The sequence below is a fragment of the Misgurnus anguillicaudatus genome, chromosome 23 (genome assembly GCF_027580225.2).
Source record: "Misgurnus anguillicaudatus chromosome 23, ASM2758022v2, whole genome shotgun sequence".
Taxonomy (NCBI): Eukaryota; Metazoa; Chordata; class Actinopteri; order Cypriniformes; family Cobitidae; genus Misgurnus; species Misgurnus anguillicaudatus.
Window position 1 is genome coordinate 38459122 of NC_073359.2, and position 12101 is coordinate 38471222.

Here is a 12101-nt window from a genome sequence, read left to right on the forward strand (position 1 = left end):
TTTCTATTGGGGTTCAAGATTGAGGACTGGGGTGCAGTGGCGGCTGGTGACTTCTTTTCCAGAACAAAGTACACTGATATGTCATCCATGAGAACACTTAGACAGAAATCTAGTAATTCACAAAAAAGACAAAAATGATAAGTGTTAAATAAATTTAAAAAACAAATAAAACTGATATATACTGTAAGTGGACAGGCATTCACAGTCACACTGTCCCAGCACATGACAAGCTTATACATTTTTTTCCTATTATTTTCCCTTATTGTTCCATTTAAGTGTCATTATTCTCACAATTTTAATGTTTTCCATTTATTTTTGGTAAAAACCTTTTTCCATTTTTGGTAGAAGTTCTTGTCAGTTTGCAGCAACATTTTTTTTACCTTAATCATACTAATATATTCCATAACATTGAAAAGACATGAAAAATATTCAACATGAAAAGAAAGAAAGGGTCATGGTTCTGGACACAAGAGTCAAAAAGTCCCAAGAGACAAAATAAAAATAAGAAACCGGATCAAAATAAATATAACTTTTGTGAATTTATTGCATTCTACAGAGATTCTCTATCACATTTGTACTATTGAATAAACTTTCCGATTAAGATATTTTTGAACTGATCTGTCTGATTTTTTCAGGGCAGTGTTTTGCTGAATGTGATTAAAATTCAATTGTTGTCTTTGGGTCTTAGCAAGTGTGATTCCTTAGTAAGCTAATTAGTAATATTTCTGTAGTATAAAGTAAAAAAATTATACGATTTAAGTGGAGTTTAACAATAGCTATGCTTTTGTAATAGTTTGTCGATCAGAAGAGCTTATTTGATAATTACATGGCTGTACCCTGTAGGCAGTGAAGGGGCTGGTTACACTCTTAGAAAACCTTAAATTGTGCTCTAAGGTTAACACTACACTCACGCACACTAATGTTCAGGCATGTCAGAACATGCTGATAAACATATTTACGTAGGCACAAATCCAATTGATTCTCTGTGTACAAGTCACAATGGCTCAACCATTTATCATCACCATGGCTTAATGTACTGTCCAGGCCAGAACTATTGCTCTCAAGTTACTAAAAAGGCAAACGCATTGTAAGAAATCATTGAATGTTTTAAACCAAACACTACACGCTGCTTGGAACCAAAAAATCTACCGGGAAATTTCGTAGACCACCGGCCCGTAGACATGCACAGTAAAATCCCTGGAGTTAAATTAACACTGCTTGGTGTTTATATAATCCAAGATTGGTATTAAAAAAACATTAAATCAGTGTTAAAGATAATAAGATAATTAAGTGATTTAGTCATTAATGGTGAACACCTGCTGGTCATTCGATGTCAAATCAACTCAATTTTGAAATTCTTCCTGTTTTTAATTTTTTTATTCAAAAGTAATACTATAGTAATGAAGAAAGAAAAAATATTAAATGCACTAAATGAAATCCCCAGAGTTAAATGAACGCTATCATCATCTCTGTTAGAAAACTAAAATTACAACTTGCTTGCAGAGTTACATGGATGATAAGTTTAACTTCTAAACAACGGCTGTAAATCTGGTTAATACATTAAGTCATCATTGTGCCGTTTAGTGTTTCCTTTAGTAGGGCACTTGGGTCTTGAAGTTTAGTGTTAGTTTTCTTCTGCTCATTGTGGTAGTGTGTTTATAAAACACATCTGTTAGAGCAGAGGAAGATGAGAGAAATGAGGTCTAAAGCTGTTACTATGTTAAACTCTGCCTCCAGGAGAAGCGGAGGGCGCCACAGGTTCAAGAAGGACCATCCAGAGTCCCATCCCCTCTGCCTGGAGGCCAGAAGAAACCTTGTTTTTAAATCCCCCTTCCGTGAACACTATTTTAAATAATTTAATAAAGTCTATTTTAATTTTACTTGTACCTTGTGTGTCTGGTCATTGGGGTGGCTTTGGAACCTCCTCGAGGTGGAAACTAAGAAGGGGCGTGACTCAATAGCATCTGGGTCCGCTCCGACCTGTGACATATAACCCACAAGCAAATCAAATTTACAAGTTAAAACTACAACAAATTAATTCAGTTGTACATTTTCTTTTAATCGGTCTTGAAATTGTTTTACAAACATCAGACCATCAACAGCAGTCATTTTGTTTTAAAACTATGTTCAAGCTCAGAGGTGTCTAACCATGTGCCATGATATGCTAAGACACTCAAGTCCCATACCAGTTTGACCACATACCCAAAGCTGAAAATGTGTTAACCAGTGGTGAAGTATTTAGTTTGAATGAAAATCTACATAGACACAGCACAATTGTATCGTTGTGCAATTGTGTGCGTGTGTGTATGCGTGCGTGTGTGTATGCATGCGCGTGTGTGTGCGTGTGTACACATATGTATCTCTACATATCAAACAGAAACAAGATAATCAGCAACTGAGAATCTTAAAGTGCTTCATATAAAAAGTATGGCCTCTCTTAAAACAGCATTAGTAACAGCCATTACCATTAAAGTGCCAATGAAATAAAATAATATTTAAAATAGTAAATAAAATAAACGTATCAAAACACAAAAATCAAGACATCAAATCCATCCTGTTTGTAAAAACCTATAAAAAGCAGGATTTTAGGATTCAGAGCACCAAGTGTACAAACATTAGCAACTACATTAGATTTGGTGGACATTACATAATTTCTTCAAATGTAAACAGGTTCATATGCTTTGAAAACGTGGTGTTCAACAACATACTATAAAGTTACCATACTGCGAACCTCAAAACAATCAACATGATCCACAACTCTTATGTCAGCCTACTCTTTCATTAACAGGTCATTTTTGAGACTCAGTAGGCAAGGTTTAAGTGGTTTACCATCATCAAGCCCCATTAGGATTTTTTGGATGAATGTAAAAGTGTGAATGAGTTTCTTGGGATAGTCCAAATGTAATGCATATATCCACCCAAACAACAATGCAAATGCATCAGCCAAGTTAGGGATATCACTCATCACAACACTGTAAACAATGGAAATGTTTGCAGGACTGAAATGAACTTGATATGCAGTGTCATCTGTGACTGATGTGACAATAGCAAAAGGTGTGTCAAAGATGCCTGGCTCATCTGACTCCTCCACCTAAAAGACACATAGAGGGTGCAACTGTTAGGTTAACTTGAAGAAACACAACAACTGCATGTACACTCACTGGCCAATTACTCAGGTGCACATATGTAACCCAATTCAATCCAATACAACAGCTCTCCTTTAAATTCTATGTTTATGAACGTTATACATTTTCAGTTTTTGTTGACATTGTCAGAAAGGTGATAATTCTACTTCATATTTATTACTGAGGTTGTAATACATGGTGGTGGCATAGTGGGTTAATTATATTGAATGGTGTTCCTAATATTTTGCCGTATTCAAAATAATGCACCCTAATACATAATTTTCACCCACTATGACCTCAGTAATAAACATAGTAGAATTTTTAGCTTTCTTACAATATATAATAATAGATGTTGAATGTATATCAAAGTTGTTAATGGATTGAATTAGATTGCACAGATGTACCTAATGATAAGTCCAATGAGTGTATATTACAGGTGATTATTCAACATGTAAGTAAAGTATATAGTAGGTATATCTCAAGTAAGTATTCTACTTGCCAACAACCCACAGGTAGGAGTATTTTACAGCTGTGTATTCTACAGCTCATCATAAAAAATGTAATTGTAGCAGCTGGTATTTTACTACTGAGTATTCCACAGACTATTAATATGTAGGGAGGGATTAGATAGTGGGTGCTGTGTTGTGATATCTAATGTATAGCATGTCATAAAAGTTTTTTTTTAAGTGAGAGAGAGAGAGTGTGAGAGCGTGTGAGCATGAGAGACAGGCGAGAGCGAGCGTGTGAACATGAGAGAGCGTGCGAGAGCGAGCGTGTGAGCATGAGAGAGCGTGCGAGAGCGAGCGTGTGAGCATGAGAGAGCGAGCGTGTGAGCATGAGAGAGCGTGGGAGAGCGAGCGTGTGAGCATGAGAGAGTGCGCGAGAGCCAGCGAGTGAGCATGAGAGAGTGCGCAAGAGCCAGCGAGTGAGCATGAGAGAGCGTGCGAGAGCGAGCGTGTGAGCATGAGAGAGCATGAGAGAGCATGCGAGAGCGAGCGTGTGAGCATGAGGGAGCGAGCGTGTGAGCATGGGAGAGCGTGCGAGAGCGAGCGTGTAAAGCATGCGAGAGCGTGCGTGTAAAGCCTGTGATAGCGAACGTGTAAAGCCTGTGAGAGCGAGCGTGTAAAGCCTGCGAGAGCGAGCGTGTAAAGCCTGTGAGAGCGAGCGTGTAAAGCCTGTGAGAGCAAGTGAGTGAGTGTGTGTGTGTGTGTGAGAGAGAGAGAGAGCATGTGGAAGAGAGCGAGTGTGTAAGAGAGAGCATGAGTGAGTGAGTGAGTGAGTGAGTGAGTGTGTGTGTGTGTGAGAGAGAGAGAGAGAGAGAGCGTGTGGAAAAGAGCGAGTGTGTGAGCATGCACGAGCGTGTGAGAAAGTAGTTCTGTGAATATAGTGAATACTTACATTCAAAATCTTAAAGAACTGCGGGTCGTCCTCACGCAGGTATACCGAGAGGGCACGAAGGGCTACAGTACGCTTCATGTTGACATCGCGCACTTCCTGGAAGAACAAGCAAAAATTAAAAACAGATTTCGTTCTTCTTTCAGTATGGATGTGCTGACAAAATTTAATGGCATTTGGCAAAGTGTTAGACAGATCATGACACCCTGAGGACCTGCTGTCCGGTCGGACCAAAGTTCATCTTTAACTCAACTGGAGATCATAAACCTTTAAGATGTCACGCTGCGCCTCTGATATTTCAATGATTCAATCCGAAGAGCCGGCCATTTCCCCAAGAAGTCCTTCACATGTGGGTTTTCCTGAATAATCTCCTGACGACGAAGGGCAAAGGTCTTCAGCATTAGCATTTCTATTAAGCGTAGATTTTGCTGTCTCTTCTGAACTTCGTCCATAACCTGCAGTCTCATTTCTTCCAAACAGGCCTGACTTTCTCCTTTGGGAAAGTTTGGAAGGAAGTTCACTTCAGTTCGTCTGGCTCGTTTTATGTTGAAGTGTGGGTGCTCTTTGTCAGGGTTATTTTTTCTCCTTTCACCTGCATTGACAGACACTTCTAAACATCCAGATCTTGACAGCTTGGCACATTAATCCCCCATCTTAAAGGGTTAGATCAGGATTTTAGACATGAATCTCTATAGCTTCCCCATAAGCAGTGTGGTGCATTGACCATGACTTACCCGCGACAGCGTCCTGTGAGCCGAGCTCCGGTCCAGTTTTTGTCAAGATTAAATTAGTCCGGCAAGTTTGCTGGGGTCACGGCAATAAAGCTTTTTTCTTCTCAAATCAACATGTGTTCAAAAGAGTGATATATTTGAAAACCGCTGTCTATGGAAAGGTCAGACCTCGTAATGGCTTGGCACTATTTTCTTCCCTGTCATATCACTGCGCGCTGCCGCTACCTACAGCCAGCTGGGAGCCGCGCACGTGTCACTTTGTTTACAACTCGTAAAGAGAACGATAACATGTCTGACTACAGCAGCGACGATGACAACATTGACTTCGACACACAGTCAAAAGGATATCTTTACGAACCTGAATACACAGATGACGAGTAACGCCAGATGGAGTTAGAAAGGACAGAAAGAGAGAGGATGGACAGAGAAGTTGAACAAGTTGAAGCTGGAGCCACAGCTGCTGCAGTGAGACATCGAGTGGCCGACAAATGGTGGTGTACTTGTTTTAAGTGTGAACTAATGCAGACAGAAGTGGAGTCCTACTGCTGCCACGAATTTGATCTCATCATGCCACAGATCAAAGACCTTTCTATTGATGAGGACGCCAGCGTACCAGCTTCGGTCTGCATCACAAATCACAAGGACTTTCCTGCAATCCTGAATGCTGGTGTCTTGCAGACCTTTTTCCACATTCCGAAAATTAACTGGAAGAAGCGTCCCAGGCCAGCAGGACCCAACGGTCAGTTGTCCTCAGAGTAAGTACTTTTTTATAGTATTTTACAGTCTTATAATGTACAAATTTCAAATGACTAATTAGGGCATATTTTATGCATTAGTATGAGTGCAGGTAATAGGCAACTACTTGTTTTTTACAATCCCAAAGTGTACTACTATATATATAAATCTATATATATATAAATATATATACATACATACATACATACAGTATATACGCATCTGCCATTGCCATTTATGTTGATGCTATGTCCTTACAAAAGGCTCTGTCATTGTTATATCAAGTATGTTTATGTTGTGTTTACTATTTCAGACAATACAGGCTGGTTGCCTATCGCATCGTGATGGAATGGGCCCTGAAAGGAGAGAAGCTCGGCCCAGGCAACAGGAAAGTCCCTCCTGTGTAGTGGAGCTAATAAGAAAAACATACCCATCACCAAATGGACAATATGCAGGGTTCAAAGAATCAGAGGACGCACTGCAATTGTTTTAGACATGCAATACACAAAAATACTATTAGCAACATTTTGTTACATTTACCTTTATATGGAAAATAATTAAAAAAAATAATTTGTTTACAAAACAAATAATTCTGTACTGCTCAATAAAACTATGTTCACTAAGAGATAGATGTGATATTTATTATAAATCTTACTGTTATACAAAGGTTGAAGGTAAGGTTATGTTAGCTTATAAAAGCACATTTATTACAACATAAGTTTACCAAAAGATGCTATACAGTACTTAAAAATTATTAGGAAATAAATACAAAAATTAAAGTGTAATGGAGTAAAATATATACAAGAAGCAATATGGCCTGGTAAGAGATTGGCCAAGGCTTCTTCTGTCTCAGACATCCTCCGTATGTTTTTGGAGAAAACGTGATGCATGTTGGGCAACCAAATCGTCCTTGTTTGGCTTTGGAGTAGGAGCAATGTTGGTTGGTATGCTGACTGGAGGATGGATGTGGAACGCTGGATCTCCAAGCCTGACACTCTTGTCAATTCGCCGTTGAATGACTTGTTGCACCAATTCTTTCCGAAAATCCTGAGATGTTGACTCATACAGCTTCCTTACAACCCACTGCTTTGATTGCTTGGAGTAAATAACATTGTACTTTTCTTTTCCTGTGAATGAGGAGAGGGAGGGGACACAAGAATCATGAGGATAGTACATCACGGTACATGCTATGAAATTGAATAAACTGAATTGTGTGGCATGTGACTTGAGGAATGTTGAGACAAATAAAAAGCTGGAACTTTAAAATACAAAAAAACATAGTAAAATGGAAGATATTCATCTCAAAATGTCAATTCTCAGTAAAAACAGCTCTACATATTTTCTGTTTTCCTAATATTGGTTTTATCACTTGAAGAGTTATCACTTGGTGGTTGGACAGGGAGAGTATAATATAAACTAGTATTGTTTTCTCTGAACGCTCAAACTCCCAAAGTTGTACAATTACTGATTTATCCAGTGAATGTATGGCATGACAAATAGTATATGTCTGTGTCCTTCATACTTACCAGACTGAGTACGGTCCTGCTGACGGTCAACATTGAGGTTGTGGTCAATGACACTCAGTTGAAGCCTTGCCTGCATACTGACATATGTGAAGTGGCGCCTCTTCTCTGCGTACTTCAGCATAGAGCTGTGGAACACTTCAAGGTTCCCTGAAGTAAAAAAACAAGGATTTACACATTTTCAACGTTACATGTCTTCAAAACATCCTACAATTATTAGTATGATCGCATTTCATTTTTTATATTTTTTGGTAAAACATAGTTTTACTTTCATAGCTGTAAGATGTTGATTTCTCAAAGGACAAGTGAACAATTCAATAACTTGTGTTGCCCTTAGAAGTGTTTATGGCTATTTGTTCTAATTATGCAAACTTACCGGTATGCTTGAATAAAGTCAACTGACTGAAGACCCTCAAGAGATTTTTATCTAGTACGACAGCCTTGAGAGCATTCCAGGCAGCAGACCCCTTCTTCAACCATTTCTTTCTTATTTGTTGGTCATCGATGAGGTCGTCATGGTAACACCTGTACTCCTGCCCATTTTCTTCCCATCGGTGAACACCACACACATGATACAGGATAGAGGTCCACCGGCGTCTCAACTCCTTTTTGAGGACATTTAGACACCGCTTAGCAAATTTCACAAATTAAATCTTTGCCACAAAGTATGCTCATTGTGTAACAAAAATAATTTACATAATCATCAATAAACTAGGACCAGACCCGTTGCAAGAAATTACAATACCCGTAGAACAAACGCGGACTAAACCTAGTCTCAACCAGGACTGAACCTGGACTAAACCTGGTCTGAATCTATTTTATGTGGTAGTGCATTTTATTCGTCACCGAAGAACCATGGAGATGAACACGGTTCAAAGCCTCAAAATGTTTGGTTCAAACGTTTCCCTTTTTCTTGAGGCTTCATTTTGCCCATCACTAGTTATGTATAACTAGTGTAGCATCACCTTCTCATCACCACAACAAGAACTGCATGACCACCAGAAGTGATTGCCCAGAGACTTGATCCAAGGCTGCAGATCCCGGTTTTCCTTCTTCCTTGCTGCTGCAGTTGCTTTCTTATTTACACCTATAAAGCACAAAGATAAAAATGAAAAATCATAACGTGAACAATAATTTTGCTAAATATCAGAACATGAAAGTAAACTCTGAATTCTACAACAACTTCACTGCTTTCATTTTTCATATGCAAAAGCTCAACCTTGATGATTACTATAATAAAACACAGTGTATAGTAAGCAATGCCACCTTTAGCAACATGCCATGGGTCAAACTGATGTCTGAGCTCCGGATAAGACTCCCTCATGATCTTCCATATTGATGGAGCCCGGTCAGTCGTAACAACATCAACACTAACTCCAGAGTCCAGCAGACGATCCAGACCCCTCCGGAAACCAACAGACTCCATTGCTGGTGAACTCGTAGTCTCAGATACCTAAATTGTTCATTGAAGAAAAGAAGTGCGGGGAGGCTTATAAAAGTAGAACATAGGGATCAGGGACACTCAGTAAAAGGACAATACTGGATATATTTTACCTGAATTAGGTCTGACATAATTATCTTCTTTGTTGCATCCATGAAGCTGTAACAGGTGTACTTGGCACTGTAGCCTGGGGAGTCAGATCTGCAGATGACAAGTAAGGAAGTTACTTGTGGGCTGAAGGCAATCGTGATTTGACTGAATTATAATATAAGACATAATATTGTAACAGTAATAAGCACATATACTGTATGATATTTAACGGAAATATTTACCTTGCATCACCACAAATATCTGTGTGTCCACCATGAGACGCTGCTTCCTGGAGTTGGGGGATATTTTTTTCTTGTATGTCAGTGTAGGCTTTGTGAATTACAGGTATCATATAAGTGGACTGTAGTGAGTAGTACGATGTCTTCTTTGGAAGCTGTAAATTCAGAAGATCGGCCCACTCTGCAATTTCATTTTGTGTTGTTCCAGTGAAAATAATGGCTGCTGAGGACACTAGGTTATTCTCAGGGATTCCCCTGACATCTGGACATGACTGCCACACTCCTGTATGGTGATTGAGACAAGTCCATTCTATTTTGATCGTTGATCCACAGCTGGTGATTTTCTTGTCAGTAATGGATACACCACATGTGTGACAAGTTGAAAACAGTTCCATAAGGGCCGACTCGTTCACAATCCACTTCCTCTCAGACCAATCACCTCTCCTTTCTGCTCCCACAATGCTCACGTCTGAGGAAGATGATCTTGTGGATGTACATTCACTACTCAGAGGAAGAAATGTGCAGTCATCCCCTACACTAGGTGCCTCTATGGAACTCATGCTTGTCTCCAGTGTCTCAGATGCAACTGTTGAGCTCGGGTTCCCTGACTAAATGAGGAAAAAGAAAAACAGTGAAGTGTTAGTCAAAGTAAAGTGGCTGACTGACAGCATTTATAAGGACCTCATTTAGGATATGCAATAAGGCTCATCTTCAAGATTTAACTTTATGAAATTGTTCGATTTTTTTTAAGTGTGTTTAAAATAAAATTATATTTTTTTGCTAACCTTTGACTGTTCACAGGTGGGAGGTAGGGCCAAGTATGTACCAGATGTTGATGGCTTTGTTTTTGGAACGGTTTCTGGTGGGCTGGTGAGAACCATCTTCAAGTGTTTATGGTCAAATCTGCACTTCAGAGGGGTTGACTGAGGGAGTCCAGAGAATGCGTGGTACACTTCGTCAGGGATTGAATCAGTACTGCACCCAGACTGGGCTGCTGCAGCCATCACAACAGGAGTGCATGCCTTTGAAAATATAACATTTTTTTGATTGTAAATATCAATAATTTCAATCATGTTTTACAAGCCCAATAAAAAATATAGCTGCAAGCAGCAATTGCGGGGTCAAGCACCCTCAGCGCAATGAGGACCCAAAGCACAGCAAAAACCACACGACGCAGCAAATGCGCAAAGCGCAGACAGCGCGTAATACAGAGCCCGAACCCGAAGCAGAGCAAATGCAGAGCAGAACCACTGCAGTGCGGAGCAACAACAGAAAAGATGGCAAAAATATAACACGTGTGGAAAACCAGACAGGTCGAGAAGAACGTGTTAAAGGGAACACAAAAGGAAATCTCAATAAGTGAAAGTAAGAGCTGGGATTCGAACCCATGACCTCAGGTTCCCAAAGCACGGCACTAACCGCATGCGCCACTGAGAAAACGATTAAACCACTGAGTTGGTGTGTCCAAGCTATAGAATACAGCTTTACAGCTATAAACATTGATATCCAGCAATTACCAAAAGTGTAGAAATGACAACAGAGAGCACAAATAACTGAAATGCAATGTATAGTATGAGAATCACAAAACAAAATATCACTGCACATGGGACTCGAACCCTCAGAATCACATGGCATGTGATTAACCAGATGCGCAACTCAGTTAACACAGCTCAAGTGGCAGCAAAAAAACTGCTTAAGTGCTGCAAGGATTGAAATGTCCCAATCAACACAGATGCAGAACTGAGAGTGCAGAGCAGAACTACCAGAAATACAATGTATATGAGAATCAAAAAGCTCAAATGAGATTGAAGACAAGAACATCATTCTGTATAGTAATGCTATACAATGTAATATACAGTCACATTAATTTACTATGACAAATAGACAACGTCACAGGCACAGTCAACTTTGGAGTGGTATTTCTAAGAAAGAGAACAGAATATGAAAAATCTGTTCGGTCATTTCTGTGCAGATTGCTCCAAACATTATACAAGCAGTACCTGGCATAAAATAAACAAAATTTGTAAGAGGAGTAGCGAAAAAATCATCTACCATATGCTTTACAATAACACATGAACAGAATGTTGGAAAATGACAAACGAGGCATTGTTGCAATCGGCATAAACCAGTGAATACAATTTCACAACGAAATTAATATCAGACAAAGTATTCAGAAGTTATAAGCAGTTCCATAAGAACTGTTATAGTTTATAACCCCTAGGTGGCGCTGTACTCTATCTTCCCAGGTACCTTTAGGACATCATGTCGAAGCTCCTTACTAATTTTTGCGCGGATATGTCCAATAGTTAAAAAAATATAACAAATTATGTGAAATTTCAAAATGGCGGACAGGTGGTTCGGTCAAACCCGGCATAATACACATCGACAGATGCGGCATGAGGTAAGCAATCCATAGACATCAATATCGTAATTTTCTGACAAACAGTTCAGAAGTTATAGGCAAAAATAGCCTATTTTATTATCTCATGACCCATAGGTGGCGCTGTCACCAAATTTGTCATGGACCCCAAGTTCATGGTCCACATGAAGTGTACCAAATTTCATTTCAATTGATCAAAGAATGACCGAGCTACAGCTTCAGAACCATTTTTGCGTCAACCTCGTTAAGTTTGCCCATTTATTACTTTTGAACAAAGATAAATATCAAAATTCTGTTTGGTCATTTCTATGCGGCTCACTCCAAAGATCATCTGTGCCAAATCTCATAAGAATTGAACCACATTTGAAGGAGGAGTAGCGAAAAAACGAAATACTGTACATTTCAAAATGCCCGCTACTGTAATGGGTGGAGTTTTACTGTA

General features: G+C 39.3%; 2 protein-coding genes across 2 annotated transcripts in view; both read right to left on the bottom strand.

Annotated features, from left to right (window-relative positions):
- Positions 1 to 6606: 6606 nt before the first annotated feature.
- LOC129436663 (uncharacterized) lies at positions 6607 to 8935 on the bottom strand. Its single transcript, XM_073861825.1, has 5 exons — positions 8776 to 8935; positions 8475 to 8596; positions 7886 to 8138; positions 7513 to 7659; positions 6607 to 7113 (listed from the first exon to the last, which is right to left on the bottom strand). Exons 1-5 carry the CDS (start codon positions 8933 to 8935, stop codon positions 6836 to 6838), a joined length of 960 nt encoding a protein of 319 aa, XP_073717926.1. The 3' UTR covers positions 6607 to 6835.
- Positions 8936 to 9104: 169 nt separating this feature from the next.
- Positions 9105 to 12101, bottom strand: part of LOC141359513 (uncharacterized) — a 38288-nt gene continuing 35291 nt past the window's right edge. The window contains exons 2-3 of the mRNA XM_073862099.1: positions 10065 to 10301; positions 9105 to 9887 (exon numbers count right to left, since the gene is read on the bottom strand). Coding sequence (XP_073718200.1) covers positions 9279 to 9887; positions 10065 to 10301 — 846 coding nt within the window. The 3' untranslated portion in view covers positions 9105 to 9278. The remainder of the gene's footprint in view (positions 9888 to 10064; positions 10302 to 12101) is intronic.